The 18,622-nt window shown below is 35.8% G+C and overlaps 1 protein-coding gene across 2 annotated transcripts in view; it reads left to right on the top strand.

Moving 5' to 3' along the window:
- CSMD1 (CUB and Sushi multiple domains 1) overlaps positions 1 to 18,622 on the top strand; it is a 1,270,279-nt gene that overhangs the window by 787,594 nt on the left and 464,063 nt on the right. For both annotated transcript variants that reach the window (XM_087775441.1, XM_087775442.1), the window contains exon 7: positions 2,292 to 2,369. In XM_087775441.1, coding sequence (XP_087631567.1) covers positions 2,292 to 2,369 — 78 coding nt within the window. The remainder of the gene's footprint in view (positions 1 to 2,291; positions 2,370 to 18,622) is intronic.

Below are 18,622 nucleotides of genomic sequence, written 5' to 3' on the forward strand. Positions count from 1 at the left end.
CTTGACTGTCCTAATAGTGAAAAAGCTTTTCATATATCAAGACAGAACCTCTCTTGTTTCAATTTATGTCCACTGTATTTCAGACTAAAGCTGATGGGTATCATTTTTCCCCATTGCCAAGAAGCATGCTTCAAGTATGTCTAAGAAATACCTTCAAGAGTGAACTCCCACAAGGAATTTGAGTGATTGCCACTTTCACCCTAAAATAGGGTCACAGGACAAAGAGGAGGAGGAGAGTATAGTTCTTTTCTCTGTCGGCTGTGTAATAACTCAATGGTTTTACCACTCATCCAAGAATGTAAGCAATGTGGGTTTTGAATCCTCCAAGAACTGCTCGCATGTTTTACATGGCACAGATATTAATAAATTATGAAATTCATGCTGGTGGAGGCACCACAACTCCAGACAATATCCCAAATCTTCATTACAAGAGCTGTGCTTTTCATTTCCCATTAAATATGGAATAATTTTAACAGACTGGCTATGTAGCCTAAGAAAACAGAACATAAGGTGGCACTTCTTGGAAATTTTAGTACCTAAGTCTAGAAAGTAATCCTAAGAAAACCATACCCATGAGGTTTACCCTTCCAGACGCCCTTGGGGATATTAGCCTTGTTGTCTGCATTGATGTCTCTGTATAATGTGTTCCTGTCCTAGAAGAAAAGAAAACACCACACTGCTATCAAATCCATTTCATCCAATGCAGCTACAATTGTGTTTCAATCATCTTTCATCATTTGAACACCTGTTTTCCAGGTTTAGACATAAATGTCTGCACTTGCAACGTACATAGCACAAAAAGTACTTTCTGCAGTGCTTGTGCAATTTCACCACTTAAGAAAAGCCTGCTTCACTCTGAGGTTGCAAAAGCAGCAAAAGTCCAATATAGAAACAAATACAATGAAATCATGATTTTTAATGTGGTATTTAAAGACATATTAACTTGCTGTTCCTGCCACTTCACTTCTTAGAAATATTTGCATACAGATCAGTGTATAGTGTAGTAATCATAAAATGTATCCCATACATTGACAAAAACTATAACTGATAATCTGTGGTATTAATTTATATATTTATATAGTAAGATGTACAAATTACTGCCATATTAAAAATGTTCGAGTTGATTTTTTGTTTCTGTTTGTATCTAGAATAAATGGCTGCATTTAAACATCATTAACCACTGTAAGCTCTAGAAAAAAAAGTATTTAATATGAATTGGGAAAGGATTACTGCTTTTTGTAATTTTTTTGTTACTGACATGTATCATGATGTTGTCGTTAGCATTCTGATACACAAAATCAGTCACTAGCTATTTTGCTATTGCTGTTGGGTTTTGCACAATAGTTTTGGATTGTCCAGGCTTGTTTCACAATGATTTTCTATATCTGATTTCATTTTCAGTTGATCAAGTTGTTCCCAAGCCACCGAACTAATGAATTTCCTGTGAATATGTCCTATATTTTTACCCTATTCTCCTACCATTGCAATTAACATTCTATCCCATGTGTTCCTTAATGTATAACTGCACTAGTTTCTTCTCATGTCTCTTCCTACTTTGCTCCTGATCCCTCCTATGGTGCCCTAACTACTTAGTAGGGATAGGCTGGGAGTTTATCAGCCATTCAGCTGGCTAAACAGAGAAAACAGATATTAAACCTCTGATGCATCAGTTCTCTCTCACAAAACTTTGTCCCTTTGAGAGTTCTTACTCTCTTTCTCTTTCTAATTCAGTTGAAATTGCCATGTAGATTCAAAAGGGGTTAGGGGAGCCAAAGGATGTAACATACTGTGATCCTATAACCGTAATCTCCTTAGGAAACTGAACTAAAAACATGTTTGCTACTAAAAAGTGAATCAAATAAGAGCAGATATGGATATTGCATTTAAAGCTTGTGGTCCTCAGATATGTATATATAATGTACTGTACATTTCATGTAACAAATTAGTTTTAAAAATATTTAAGATTTTGCCATATGCAGTGGCAAACATAGGAAACCCATGCATGTAATTAGGACAGGTTTTTCTTTTCTTTGACCCTAAGGAAACTTGAATTCAAAATATTGCAAATCCTGATAATGCCAGTTTAAAAAGGATATCTTCTGAAACATGATAAATGGTTGTATTTTTTGTAAAAATGTATTTGGATTATCACAGAAACTGAAGTTATTTCAATCTGCTTGTAGGATTCCTGTGTAGCTTTGTATTATTGTAATGTATGATTTGGCTGCTATATGTCCTTTCTACAAGGTTTAATAATGAATTATCTTCTTTTTGTTTCTTTGTTTTCTCAGTGAAAAAAGCAATTGAACTGAAATCAAGGGGAGTCAAGATGTTGCCCAGCAAAGACAGCAACCACAAAAATTCTGTCTGTAAGTTGTTTATAACATTATCTTTAGTGACTGCATATATCTTCTGGAGTCCTATTAAATATACAAATCAAAGAGAGAGGTGTTGGGAAGCTATGATCATAAAATGGTTATTATGCTTTCAATTGTCACTGAATTAGAACTGCTGTAATTCCCAGCTTCGCGAGAAGATGGAGATCACAGCATCACCTTCCCTTCATTGAATGCTTAGTGCACTCTGGAATAACATCTGTTTAGTCCCTCTACACCTTTTCCCCCATATATAGTGTAAGGGTAAAATCAAGATGTTATCTATGGGACTATGAGGCTGTTATTTTTTTTGAGCATCACTTCCTCTGAACAACTGGCAATCTGAGAAGTATCCTGAGAGCTCTTTCTCTATTAATCAGGCCAGTCTTGAACCAAGAAAAATAAGATAATTTTATATTTTGGAAAGCAGAGAGTCCCTTAGCCCAAAAAAACGCAGAGGGTAAGCCAGTGTTCACCCACAACTCATTAAAAGTGCTTGTATAATGACTAAGATGTATTTGAATAAATTAATTCTTCATGTAGTAACACTGAACCCAATGGAGTGAAACCCAGGCTATGTTTGCCTCATTGTGTGCTATTCTGCAAGTACAGAGAGAATGAGTGTCTTGAAGGCTAATGTCTAGGGGATATGATTTGGTCTCTGTGTTTCTGCAGTGCATTGTTTAATGCAAAGTGAATGTTTTGGTATGCTCACTGGAACAAAAGAGGCATGATAATTTTCTGCTTTAAGTATTGCACATTGATGATGTGGCACTCAAAAGGAACTTTTTATGCAAGATGTAGCAGAAAAAGTTGATCCATCTCTTTAGTGTTTGTATCTGAATGGGTGATTATTTCATTATTTATAAGTTACTTCTGGGAGCTGTGTGATCTCTGCTTACACTCTCAGAACACATGCTGTCAGACACCACATTTAATTACAGAAAGTGGAAGTAAGACAGGCTATGGAAGAAATTATTATAAGGCAGTCTGCTGTTTACTTCAAATGTAATGTCTTTTGTCTTTTTTTTTTTTCTTTGTGTTTTGACTTGTGAGGCTTTATTATCATGTCTGACTTTTCAACATAAATCTAAGAAGTGCATTATTATTATTACCATTAGTTTCACGTATATGAAGTTTATAAAAATGATAAGATTAAAATACAAACAGTTGGATTCAAATGCATCTTGCTGCTCTTTCTGATGTAACCCTTTAGTATTTAACCATTTTTCTTGCTAGTAATCATGTAGATGCAAAAAGTAATTAGGAATTCAACTTCAGAAGACTAATAAGAATGGCTATTACAATTTGATGCCAATTAGCAAATCTCTAAGAAAGTAAAGACTTACACCTATCCCCATTTTTATATCTTAGATCTTTTTAACATTCTCTCTCTGTAAAGCAGAAAGCTTACTTTTGCTTTTTTGTTTATGGGGGGTAGATGGAATGTGAATACTGGCACAGCAAATGCTGTGAGTGCATGCCCTGTGAACCCCAAGATCTGCAGGTTTCCCACAGCTCTTCCTCCCAGGCACAACCTGAGAGCAGCTGCAGAAAGCATTTCACAGTGGCACAACTCTGTTAGGATTTAGGCAGAAAATTTTACCAATGTACTGGTAATTCCTTGTGGAATGCAAAACAGTATTTCAGTCGTGTACAGTCATAGCTCACTCCTCTCCTCCTGGACCTGCCTGGATGCTTTCTTTCAACTGCTCTGCCATCCTTTATAAAGAGTCAGGTAGCAAAGCATGGCTTTGGGATATAGGTGCTTTGGTAGATTTACTATGGGAAAAAAAAACATTATATATTGTGTCACTCCCCAGGGAAAGAAGAGGTTTTTGCTTTTTTTTCTTCTTCGGTACACCTGAAGGAACCATATCAAGTTAGCTGGTTGCCAGAGTATTCCTGCCAGCTAATACCCTTTAGCAGTGGGCCAGATGCAGTTGAATCATGATTAATTTATGCAAGGAAATGGGAAAAGGACGGGAAAGATAATTGAACTAAAATATGGTCCTGGTTCATCCAAAGTGTGAGCTGGCCTACAGGGGGCTTAAGTAATGCACTTGGCATTACTGGGAGAAAGTAAATGGACAGGCAGTTCTGATGGTTACTTTTTCACAGTTGGTCCTCATTAGTGCTTGAGCTGCCACAAACGCTGGCCAAATCCAATGCTAAGCATATTTCCCCTTGGTCATCTGAAGCTGATCTCTCAGAGGAGCAAGGAGAGTTTTAGTTTATGAATCTGCTTAGGGGAAGCAAATCCAATTACATCTGGTTTGGTGTCCATCTGTTTAGTTGCAGGCTCAGTCTACTCACTTTTGTTCCCTTACTTAGTCATTCTGATACATATGGCATATTTCCAAAGGAAGTTACTTGATCCATCTTGCTATCGTCATTCACTCTCATTCTAACATGAAATAAGCCTACAGAGTCTGTGTCCCTAATGGCTGTGGCGTTTTTCTAAAACTACTATGACTATAGTTTGCATTGTAACTGATGAGATACAAATATAATTTTGAATGCTGGCTCTTGTGTGAATATGTTTTCATGGCAATATTCCTACCCAGCAACTCTGTCAGAGAATGATTATTACCTCTAAACAGCTGGGCATTACCTCTACAGTAGAGAGATTGTACAAGGAGCATCCTGTACATCCAAGAGAATGAGAGCCCTAATGAAGTGGCCCATGAGGACAGACCATCATTAGGCAGCCACAGTCCTTATAAAAGGCTCATTTTCTAGGCAAGTAGGAGATCCCTGTAGTTTATCTTTTCAAGTCTAGCCTCTGATACATACCAGGCAGCTACTGCTGGTCATTCCACGTGCAAAGGATAACAAGTAAATACAGGTCTTGATCTCTTCAGGACACCAGTTTACAGGATATTGGGAAGGCAGGGCTGTAACTGCAGACTTGCTACTCAGCACCTCTGTGAATCTTTGGCCCCTGTGTGGCCTGCAGCGGCCCAGGGGCAGAGCAGGGTTGGGAGAACAGACAGCTCTAGCAGCCCCTACCGCCCCCAGCCCAAGTGCTGCAGTCGCAGGGCAGCCTCTCACTTCCAGGCCTCCTCACCAGCAGGAGGACAGAACACAGGAATGCAGCAAGCTCACAGTAAATGCCAAGGAAGTTCAGTGAGGTGAGAACCATCATATAAGGTGAAAAACGGAAATGCTTATAAGGTTTATGTGGTGCATGCAAATCTGCCAGTGCAATCAGGCTAGGAGAGGAAGGCAGTAGCAAGAATGAAGTGTCTGGGAGAGATGATTTCCAGAGTTTGCTCATGTAAAAATGAGTGTGAATAGTGGCTCAAGTCACACAACACAGCAAACTGCAGGGAAAGTCCACATTCTGGAATAGCAACAAAGATTAACAGACAAAATCTGAGTGATTCTTTAAAAAATATGTCATTCATATTGCAACGTGTTGACAGTTCATAGTAATTACCGAATATTGAGTGACTTAACCTTTGCAAAGTGTTCAGTGTGTGAACTACCATGTTTTACAAAGTGAGAGATCTGTAGGTATTCACTGAGTAAAAGTCTCTTATACATCACAAAAGCAATTTCAGGCTTCTGTAGTATTATTTGAAAATGTATTTCAGAATATCAGAAAAACACATGTTAAATGGTTTGAAGAGCATGATATTAGCATGAGTAAGATTAATACATCCTCTGAAAGCTTTGCCATAGAGTTTATCCAAACAGTTCTTCACCTTGATAAAAAGAGCTATTTTAAGACAATCATTTTTGCCATGTAGAGCCAAAAAACAAATGAGTTTACAGACTAAGTATTGACTGGTTGCAGCACATTAAGGTGAATTAATGGCACATACAGTTGAAACAATAGTGATTAATACCAAACCAGGATTATATTGCTAATTCTGTATAAGAAAGAAAGAAAGACAGCAGTCATTATTTATTTTGTTATTGGGTAACTCTGACAAAAAATGGCTTAGTACATTGTAATGTAAAGTTAAAAATATGTTCATGGCAAAATTTTAGGATGGAATTCTGTTGCTTACCAATATATTTCTCGCATTTTAAATAAATTGGCAATTTCATCTTCTTGATATTTGGCTACTGATAAATTTACTTTGATAGAAGCAAAATGATGACTAGTGAAAGTTTTGCTCTTCAGTTAATGAAAGAGTATTTACCTAAGAAGGGCAATTTTGGACTAAATAGTTGCACTTAATAGCACAATTTTCTGACTGGTTTGTTCTTATTCCTTAGTAAAGATCAATTTATTTAGGAACTTTTATATTTTGAAAAGATCAATACTTAGAAATCAATTACAAACCAATGTGCAATCAACTTAACAAACTGATACAACAACCACTGAAGGTCATCTCAAGTTACAGTTATAAAAGGTAAAACCATTTCTAATTACCACCTTTTTGTAAGGAAATTTATAGCTTGTCATTATATAAATATCAATGTCTTATAATTACATTTAAATTATGTTCTTCATTGTTTCCCAAAATCTATTTTATTAATTAATTTTTAGGATATTTTTCCCAAATTATTTTAGGAAGAATGAAAAACTGTATAACAATTCTATATTATTATTTTTTAAATGCACATGTAATGGAAAAATTTCCACCCAAAGTTCTAAACTTTTTTTGTGTTTGTATTGTATTGAATCTTCACAGGTAAAACCCATTTCTTGTTGAATTTGAATTTTCACAGGCTATCACGTGCTGTGTCAGGGTCAAATCATAATCAAGAAATACTGTTAAATATTCATTGTTCTGACAGTTTTCAGTCTCCAATTTAAAACAAACAAACAAATAAAACACCAAAGCTATCTCACTCTCTGAAGTTATACTCTAAGCTTATATAAGTTTAAACTAATCGAATATAGCATCTAATGCTTTATCCTTAATTAGTTTAAGAGACTTTTCACTGGTGATGGGATTGATCACCAATAAACACAATGTAAAATAAACCACCCAAGTAATTATAGACGGTTGTGTATCAAAAGATCCTATGCTTTGGATCTTGTGTGCTTAAGAGCTCTCAATATGCAGTCTGTTTTTCATTGTGAATATTTTAAACATTACATGAAACGATATTAAAAAAAAAGATATTAAGTAAGTATGAACACTAAGATAAAATACAGTGACCTTAGAAATTAAAAAAAATATTATCCTGCTGGCAAGTAGATTTTGTCTGCTGAAATTCCTCAGTCCTGTGCCCCTTCAAGCAAGCACAAATTTAAAAGCACTGGAGAAATAAATGTAACATAAATCTGTCTCCTTGATTGGTCTCACTGTCAGCCTAAACAAGTAAAGCAAATATTGAAATGTTGGCAGCTTTCAGGCTTGCTTTTATCCTGGGGCATGCAGTAGTGTTTGTAAGTTTTTTGAACAAGACTTTGGGGGGGTGTTTGCCCTGTTCTGACATGCGGATGATCAGTTTGCCGTTGCTTCCAAAAAAAAGCAAAGGAACAAGAAAAGAAGGACAACATATAAAGATACCTACTTTATGAATTTTTTGGGAGGGAAATACACCAGCATTGCATTTTATAGTATTATCGGCTTTGTGTCCTTTAAAAAGAGAAATTTCTAATTGCGGATCTTAGGATTTTCTTTTACAAATACCACTGTCTCTTAAAAACTTCTGTTTCCTAGGCTCTTCATAAAGCATTGCAATACAAGGGTGAAAAGTGACAGGATTCATCTGTAGCTCTTTTCTGACCTTTGTTGAGCATCTATTCATCATCTTCTGTGTTTAGTGGCAGATATACCACTTCTCTTATAAGGAAAACAGAGACCTTTGCCTAAAACTTCTTCACCAAGAAAAGGATTTGTAATACCTATGTTTAAGACTGAGATTCCTCAGAGGAAGCCAAACCAGAGGACTGTTGTGTGCTAAGATCAGTATGGAGGCACCTGTTTCCCATTAGTTTCTATAGGAATTCTCTCTGAAGATCTTGGTGTTCTCAATGAAAGTTACTCTGTGCTTTTGTGTTGTATTGTATTACATTAATTTACAGGCACTGCAAGGAATCTCGTCTGCAAGTGCCCAATCGGAAACTTCCTAAATGCCTACACAGTATCATAAACTCTCCAGCCTTTTCAATCATGAAAGCTATTTTTCATTCTTTCAAATTCCACAGCTTAAAAAGGAAAGTATTTTTAAAGTTTGTGTTTATATTTCACATCTCTGCAAATGAGAGAAAGGATCGTTTATAACTTACTGATGTATTAATTATAAGGTTAGGAAACACAAGGCTTAAGTAACTAAAATTTTGTGGGCCTAGCATGTCTGCAAATAGTCAATTTTATTCCAAAAATCCCTTTTTACAGAAATACTGAGCGTATGTTAAATGTTCAGTTAATAATAAAGAAAAAAGAGGGAAGTAATGCTTAAAACACTGGCACTTTTATACAGTAGGTTAAGGGACAGATCCTGGAATCTTTAATATTAAAAGTATCCTTGTTATATATGTGCATGTACACATACAGATATATATATACACACATACAGTTGTAGATAAATACATAACACATAGTATTCCATTACACCATTTACCATATGTCTAATAAAAGATTAATGACTCTATTTCCCCTTTTACTGAGTATTATAGGATTAAATTGGGCAGTAGGAAAAAATAACTGCAGCATTAACCTCTAACAGTTTTATAAAGCTTTAATAAAACAGGAGGGATAATTACCCTGATATACTTTGTTCTATCATAGAATGTAATAATACAGAGTTGCCCAAGTGTTAAAGAATTTAGGCTCTTCAGAGAAGATGTGTCCCTATGCAATGAAATTCTACAGTGCTATTTTACTAGATTGTATAAATTGCTTCATAAATCAGGTTAGTAAATTATACTTGGTGTTTCTAAATAAGCCTTCACCACGGCAGGAGTTTAAATATCTTTTAAAATACTATGCAAAAATCTTGCTGTGAATAGAACTACTGCCTAAATATATTTGTAAAGAAAAGCATCACTTGTAGCTACAAGCAAAACAAGGTGCTTCATCAATTATTTAATACATCATTTGCATATATAATTTGTAAAATAACCAGACGAAAGCATCCATTAAAACAAGATGTAATCTGATTGAATTATGGATGGTTAAAATGAATTGTTATCCAGCTAGGAAGCTGAAACTGCCATTAAATAATTTTCATATACAATTATAGAACACTGATTATCCAAAGTGAGTGTTCATACTGTAGGCTAAATTGACATTGAATTCTGCTGTTTTCAAAGTCAAAGACTTAAGAATAAGCAACCTGCTTTTAGCAATTACAATTCTATATAAATTAACTATTCGTATGAAATTTAAATATAAACCTTAATACTTTTATATAGCTTCGTTGGCTTAACTCCCATGCACAGCTCTGTTAAAAATATAAATGTGGGCAGTAAAGAGGCTGGCAAAATGAAGTCTCTCTAGATTCAAATAATGTATGCAAATTATGAAGGCATTCAGAACTTGTGGGTGGGTGAATTCAGACTTCTGGAACATAAAAAACGTTAAAACAATTTTAATTAAAAAAAGGATGACACTGGTCTATGCAGTGAAGGTGTGCTGCAGAATATAGATACCCTCATTATCAAGTCCTTTGGGAGAGTCAGAGACTCCCCACCTCCTGCAAGGATATTTCCACTTTCCACAGAGGTGAATATTGCAGTTTTAAAAGTTTAACACTAGCTGCATAGTTCACGCATGTTGAGTATCTGTTCACATACTGCTTTTCTAAATCCAGGTTGTGGGAGAATATCTTCAGAATTTGATGGAAGGTCTTGGACTATTTTCCTTCTTCAGAATTTGTTCTTCACATTGTGAAACACTTCGGAAAATAATTTCAACTGTGTTGGCATAGCATCTCACTGTCAGTTGTTAGCCTGTCACACTAGAATGTATCTATTCCTGCAGCTCTTCTGAGCAGAACTGCAAAGTGCCAGTGTCAGATATGTTTGGAACAGGGGAGTTTTGTTAGGTGACAGCTAATTTATCAGCTTCAGACAAGTTTGAGTCTACCCCTCTTTCTTCACTTGTAAAATGGGAAGTAAAAAATTTACACACCACTTGAACAATGTATCAATTTCCTCAATATTGTGCATTGAAGAGCTTGAAATATTTTTGGAATGGGACCAAAAACCCCAAGAAGGAACTAAAATGGAATTAAATACATTGGGTTATATTTGGAAGGAAAGGACTAATTGCTGATTTAGGGGGAGGGGATTATTCAACACGATGTGTCCTTCCACTGAAATTAATAGAAAAGGTTCTTTAAAAAACAAAAAAATCGTTACCCAACTACATAATTTAAAAAATATAAACAGAAAGAACAATCCAGAAAAATCCCAAAATACCTGGCTAAGTTTTCTGTTATATGTCAGCATACTTGAAAAAGAAGGGACTGTAACTGTGGTGCTCTGGCTTGTATGTGTGCTTCTGTTATACAAGCCATCTGAACTCAGGTAAGAGTGACAAGATCACTTTGTCATATATCAAAGTAATATAAGTTTTAATATGCATGATGGTGATCAAAAATGTTTAGTTCTAAAAAGTTTTAATCTAACAGGAAATAATTATATCTCAAAGTCCATATTGTTCTGCTAATGCAACTATTTTTGGTTTCTGTCACCTCACTGTCACAATATTTTCTGCTTTAGGCTCCTAACATGAAAGAAGGTCTCCTGCATAAGCAAAAGAGATGTGTGAAAAATGTATGCATATCTTCCCTAGTTTAATGCTTTTGAACTGAACTCTGATGCTCAATGTCTCTGCTAGAGGAGCTATAAAGTCAGTGAATTGTCAAATTAACAAGAGCAAAACAGTATGGTTTCTCTAAGCCGACATTTCATGTCACATATATTATTTTATTCAGGATGCTACTTTTTATTGCCATATCAGCTTTTCCTTCGTTTTTGGAGTCACATGGGAAACTTGTTTTGTACTGAGAAGTCATGTTTCTTTCTCAATTCTATCAGGCCTTGTTTTCATAAGTCTGAAAATGCATCTGCAGTACAGAATAGCAGAGGCTAAAATAAACTCCTTTGTCATAAACGACAAGCATTTATGTTAAGATTAAAAATACAGCATGAAGCAACACCACCTGCTTGGATATTACTCTATTGTATCTATGGAATAGATAAAATAAATTGAATCCACATTTTAGCGTATGAAAGTTCAAAAGCACTTAAGCACTTAAAATACATGTTTTGTATTCTTTTCTTTGTTGTTTTTTGGTGAAATTAATCATAGTCATTTCTGGTCTAGTCCTGAAGCAGAAGTGCTAATGTGTAAGATGGGTTTTCTCATGACAGAAGATGAGACTTTTTGGAGAGGCAGAGCTTGTATCCCACATCACTTGTTATGAAAACAGAACATGCCCTGAATTTCAGTCAATTTTGCTACAAAATCATTTTTCTGTTTTACAGTGTTTCAGTTCTTATTCTCCCATTGCTCCTTGTCTTATTGTATGTACTGCATCTTAATTTTGTTCAGAGCAGCCCATATGGTGCTGTGTTTCAGATTTGTGACCAAAAGAATGTTGATAACACACTAGATTTGTGACTATTGCTGAGCAGTGCTTACACAGTGTCCAGGCTTTTTCTTTTTCTCGTTGTGCCCCTCACAGTGAATAGGCTGGGGGTGGGCAAGAGTTTGGGAAGGGACACAACTGGGACAGCTGACCCAAATTGACCAAAGGGGTGTTCCATGCCATATAACGTCAGGTTTGGCAATGAAAACTATGGGTAGTCTTTCCAAGATAGCCATTGCTAGGAGGCTGGCTGGGCATTGGTCTGCTGGGGGGAAGTAGTGAGTGATGCCTTTGCAACAGTTGTTTGGGTTTTTTTCCCCCTCTTTTTTTTTTTCCCTTTCACCTTTTAAACTGTCTTTTTCTCAACCCACAAGTCTTTTACTAATTTTTGCTCTTCCAATACTCTCCCCTACCCCACTGGAGAGGGGGTGAAATGAGTGAGGGTCTGGTGGGTGCTTAGTTGCTGGTAAGGGTCAACCCACCACAGTGTAGAAACATTTCCCTAACCATAACGTAATTCCTTTACAAAATTAGTCTCTTCTGAATTTCTTTGCTCCTTCCATGCTATAGCCCCGTCATCACGTCATATTTTTCCCCCTTTATGTCTTTACACAGTCATTTCTCAGTCCCAGACTCTGCCCATAGAGCTTCAGTCTCTCTCCATTTCCTTATTCGTTCATTCCTCTCTCTTCTTCCCTCATTTCTCTCCCCAGCTCTTGTTTATGATTATCAACCTGTCTGCATGCTGTTTGCCATTCTTCTTCCTAGCTATCTCAGTGTCTTTCTTTTCCATACCAATTTTTTTCTCTTTTGTCAAACTCTGCTGGTACTTTCAAACTTTCTGACAGCTGCCTTTAAATCCAGCTCTTGTTCCCTCTGTATTTGAATCAGGCAACTGGCTTTCCCTCTCGGGAATGCCTGGTAGAAGAAGAGTAGGTGGTTGTACAGGAAAGACCAGCTCTCAGTTCAGCACCCAGAACTGAATGTTCGATGGTCTCTGGAAGTGGAGAGTACTACAGGGGTAGCACACTTCAAAGTCTTTTAGGTTGTGTTAAATTTGACATTCATTTGGGATGTACTTGCTAAAACCTCTTTGTGTCAATCACCTTGAATTATTGTTTCCCAAAGGCTTTCCATTCAGCCATTTTTAGTAGATGTTGGAAGAGCAAAATGCACATCCTTGATACAAAGGTCACTTCAGCAACAAATACAAGTTTTGAAGTATGGTGGTGCTAATATATTCCATGGAAAAGGTCATCTTCACTTTTTTAGTGTGGACAACTGGATTTTTCTCCTGGCTCTTTCAAAAGTGAATGAGATGAATAAACAATAATAATTTCAATTTAATAATATTTAAACAAGAATAAATAAGTCCAAGGTGGACACCTGAAAAAGAAAATTTAGGCACCAACACCCTCTGTTTGATAAAGGTACATACAAGTGAAAAAAGAATTTTTAAAAAGACATTGCTGAGCAACTTTAAAAAAATTGAAACCATCAGCCCTGCCTATAATAATTATCTGTTCTTTGTTCCTGTTTTGCCATCCACTTAAGTCCCTTCCCTAAAATGTATAATTAGACATTACTACTTCAGGCTTTAGAGAAGTATCATACAACCTCACTGATGAACTGCTGAAATATTCAGAATAAGTGTCACAGACATTTATCAATTAAAGGCATGGGAACTCAAAATTCACTTTTTGGGGAAACTGATAAAGCATATATAGAGAACAGAAGGAATAAAGCAAAGACTGTATATTTTCTTGGATGGTTTTCATTAAAATACAAAAAAAAAAGTAAAGTAAAGAAGTATGAACTAACAGTGTATCAGCACAGGGTAGTTTAATGCAGTCAGAAGTCTAGGAAGTTCACTGGATTTCCAGAGATCCTCAGTGGTGGTTCATACTGAAATCCCTATGGGCTGTCCACTTTGGCTGGCTCCTTCCAGTTTTTATTGTAATCTATGCAGCAACCAAGCAAAGGGCTCCACTTGGGTCCTAATGTTCTCAAAGGAGGAAAAGTTTGCCTCACACTCTTCTGGATATGAGATAAAGGGTTGATGGCACATGAGGTCAATTCTATACATTCTGTGATTTTATCCCTACTTGAGGAATTTACCTGTGATCTCTGTCGTGTGTGGTGCAGGTATGACTTGTGAGCTATCTACATTCTTGCTAAGCGTTTAACTTTGTCAGTTAGGCTAGCCAAAATTAGCAACAGGGAAACCACAGAATAGAAATTAAATTTTAAAAAAAGGAAAAATGTAATCAATATCTTTATTTCACAGTTTAACAGACAAACTAGTGTTTACATCACTCCCCCATTAAATGTAAAAGCTTTCATATGGATATAACGTTCACACACAAGAGAGCACGGTAGATTTTGTTTTGGCTTCTTTGCTGCTTGTTCCCGTAGCTTTGTTTCACTAGTGCAAACTCTTCGGTAGGCTCTTTAGTAGCTATGTTGTTTTAGCAAACACCCATTTCGTTGGCAAAAGTTGGCTACAGCCCTGCAATTGTTAGTTGAGTTTTCCTCCAAGTTTTTGCTGCCTCCTGCTGACTCCATATGGAATAAGCACTGATAAGCTTTCTGAACACTGCATTTAGCTGGAAATAACAGAGGGTATACATAAAAAAGAAAGTCTCTCCTCATAAGGAAATTAATGTAGTAAAAATAGGAAAATTGATAATAAATCAGAATAAAGCCAACAAGACCTTTTGGGTGAAAGTTAGAAAAAAAGAGATGTCAAAGGGACGTGACACAGTTTGTTTTAACAGCAAGCTTATTAACACTTCAGGCTTAAAATGCTGTTCTCTACCAACTAATAAAAAGAGCCCATCTGCTACACACCAGGTAACTAAAGCTCATAAGGAAAAATGCTTGGCAAAAGGAGAAGAGACAAATCTGTCCAGTTAGCTGGAATTGGATTATGGTATTGGAATTCTCCAGTACTATAGCAGCTATTTTGCATTCCATATTAAAGCTTATATACATTAAATACAAGTACACCATTCGTATTGGTCTATTTGCATCTCTGTTGCTTAAAGCATTTCTGAAATGTCTAATCTGATCTAACAGTAAAGATTTTAATCCTCTTTATCATGACACATTTTAAATGCAAAATAATAACAGCATGATAATTATAGGTATATTGGAGAAGCATAGTGGCTTCCTCTCACAAAAAGGAGGAACAACATCTCAACGAGTGACATGTTGTTATTGTTAATGCCATATACTTTTAAAACAATTTCGTACTCCTTTCTCACCAAAATATATTTACATTACATTAAAATAATGATTTTGGTACAAGTCAAAACCTAGTCCTAATTTTTCATATTGTTGGTAATGTGTTCTCCATGTCCATTAGTAGTCCTGGCTAATGGTATAGATAGACTGTTTAAGGGGACAATAGTGTTACAACTTATATTTTCTCTTTCATTTTTCTGTTTCATTTCTTATATAGACAGAATGAAAGGTTTGTTAAGATAGTTGTGTAGTATTATGCAACTTAAACTGTATGTTAAGCAGTTACACATTATCTTGCTCTACCTCAACAATCGGATAAAACTTTTATATTTCTCTTGTCTGTACAATAGAGGCTATTGGCACATTCATTCTTGCTGAAAGCTCTTTAATTGATAAAAGCTCAGCTAGAATTCACGGATGCCTCATGAGCCCCAGCTGCCTTCTACTCCCCCTTGAAAACAATGCTGCTGCTGGTAATGTGTTCCCCTGGATTAGCAGAGTAGCAGGATCAGCCTTAATGCTGGTAGAATGTCATCAAGTCTCTATACACAGAGAACTCAAAGATAATTATAGTTGTTAATATTTAAAAGCTGTACAAATGGCAATATGCATAGGTTTAGCATGTGGACTAATATGAATGTCTCTTCATGGGCACAGAAAAAAACCAAAAAACGTATTTTACAGGAGAGTTAGTTAGAGGACAATTCCTTTTCTGGATCTAAGAGTCATCAAAAAAATAAAGCACTTATAAAAAATATCTATGAAAAAATAGTTTTTAACATCAGAAAAATTGTATATTTTCCACTGATATTATTCTAACATGATGGTTGGTTAAATCATTATTGCTAAGGCTTTAATTTTGAAAATTAAACTAAACTAAAATTCAGTCTAAAGCAGAAATCCGTAAATGCATTTGTGAAAGTTACAGAGCACAGGAAAGAGAGGCTTAGGCTGGACAGCATTGAGTAGCCCTATCTGTAACATTGGAATCAGCTCCACTTTGAATGATATTTTTCAAATTATTATAAATAAGACATTTTTTATTTAGATACACATTTTAGAAATTCATTATTAAAGGATTTTAACTTGCGGTCTTTAAAAAAAAGGAAAAAAAGCCTTGTCAGATTCCATTTCACAGTGTTTTAACTGGAAAAAAGCAGTCATAAAAGCTTAACTATAAAGACTTGAATGGTTGTATAGCTATTTAGAATTCCCCATAGACAAAGGGCTGCACACCATTACCTGTAACTGCTTAGCTGAGGAAAAGTAACAACCTTGCATCCAAAAGAAACAGGGCATTTGAGACCTCATGAAACAATATACGTGCAATACCAGTACAAAATATGTGCCCCTTGCTTCTCACGGTTTATACCCTTGGTGTCACAAAGCAGAGAAGAGCAGGCTCAGCCCTTCAATACAGTGGCAGTGGCATCAAAGATTCACAGCATGTTTGCAACAGAAAGAAAACAGGTAAAAATTATAATTTAAAGAAATCAGACAGACAGCAATAAGTTTTCTTAAATATATGTCTGCATTCTTCACAAGGCAGAGCACTTCTGCTGAAAAAGGTGGCAAAAGAGAAGAGAAATATTAATTGAGAGGTTAAAACTAAAAACCAATATTGTGGTTCACATACTTATTTTTTGACAGTTCCTTAGTAAAATCTCTGTTGGTCCTTCTCTGGGAACAGAAAAATGTTCGCAAAATTGATCGTATTATATGTACAACTCCTAGTTCTACACCAAAGATCTGTTCAACAGGGGAAACCAAAGGGAGTGCTATTTTATGACAGTTGCGTAACGGATCCTTGTTTTAAATATATAAGGAGTAAAAAAAGTTATAAAGAAGAGAGTTAAAAATGCCTGATTGATATTAGATTCCTTTCACAGAATTTAAAAGAGCAAAGATGACTTCAAATCTCTCCTATTAATGATGTTTTGGTTAAAAAGATTAGTTTGCATAATGATAACTTAATCTTGCGGCTCATCAGACTTGCTAAGGCCTCTGTGATACTATCTTTGGGTTATAGAGCGCAAATGATCATGGTGATTTGTGCTACAGTTTGACTTTATTACTTTTCATCAAACTGAAATTTCCCATCTTTGATTGAACTGTCCCGTGGAATATATGGTATTACAGAGTAATACTTTTGTTTTGCTTGTGTAAGCTGTTCCAGTTGCCATAAAGATATTTATTTAAGAACATTTTGGAGCCAGAGAAAAGGCTTTGGTGCCTTCCTCCTGGGACAATGCCCTAACCAGCAGGCTAGAGCCATTCAGCTCTAATTTTCCGACCTAATAGTAAGGAATTGAAAAGGTTTTGAAAGAACCCTGTTTCGGCATTGTTACTAGACTACTAGCTATGGCAGTCACATAATGAAAGTAGTTACAGATATCTGTTCAAGTCAGAGGAAGAAACTAAGTAATTTCCACCCCCCGGATAAGTAGTCTTCTTGTACAAGAACTGAGCAATACTATCTTCTGCTACATATTACGAATTACAAACAAGGCTATTCAACTGTTTCTGGGTTTACTTTATCTATATCAAAAGTTTGCCTTAACAATTCTATAGTTCAGTTCATAGAAAACTGAGAAAACACAACAGTTCAATGTTAAGCTGCTGTCCCAGAACCTGATGGTTCAGCTTTGAATTAAAACACAAACAAATTCTGTAATATTAACATCCACAATGCTTGTTACCTTTTATTTCAGCAATCTCTTTCCCAAAAGTTGGAACTATGGGACTGCAAGTGCAAAAGAACTCCTGATTATTCATAGATGCTCAAGTAATAGTCATTGTTGCTTGAATATTATTCCTGAAATCTTAATGATTGGTCAAGATTCAGCCTTAGACAAAATTTTCTAAATGTTATAAGCAAACAGTAAGATGGGTTGCACCATCACTGCATTATTTTGTGAACAGATTTCTCAGAGCCTCAGGAAGCAGTTAGCATCTTGAAAAATTGGGAGATGCCACATGTTTGAATTGCATTGAAGCAATGCCTGAATTTGACTTCAGAACTGGACTTGTAAAGTCTGCTTTAGGATGTAGGTGTGTATACTCTCTTTGTGTTTGCCCTCCAAGATAGCTGGAATGCTAGTTTTGATTCAGAAGTGTGGAGTTGAATTGTGAATGTAGCACCATGCTAACAGAGCTATAAAGCTTTTGGGTCAAAACTCACATCCAGTTGACTTGGAACACTGTCATCATGGTACATAGCTCAGCAAAAGACTTTGCAGACATGCTTTATCCAGTAATAAGGCAAATTATAAGCACTTTCTAATAAACTCTAGGCAGCAAAATTCAGGGAAAATTATTTTTTTGCTTTGAAAAAAACCTGCACAAAGTTATTAAGGTTGGTTTGACTTGCAAATGTCTCTGGTATAATCCCAGTCCAGTTATTCATGAGACATAGCATTTATTTCTGTACTTGCAATTCATCCATTTTCATATTTTTTAACCAATTGCATATTTTACCATGTACATGCATC

The sequence above is a fragment of the Nipponia nippon genome, unplaced genomic scaffold, assembly GCF_047370975.1.
Source record: "Nipponia nippon isolate SJK-2023a ecotype South Korea unplaced genomic scaffold, ASM4737097v1 scaffold_4, whole genome shotgun sequence".
In the NCBI taxonomy this organism is placed as follows: domain Eukaryota; kingdom Metazoa; phylum Chordata; class Aves; order Pelecaniformes; family Threskiornithidae; genus Nipponia; species Nipponia nippon.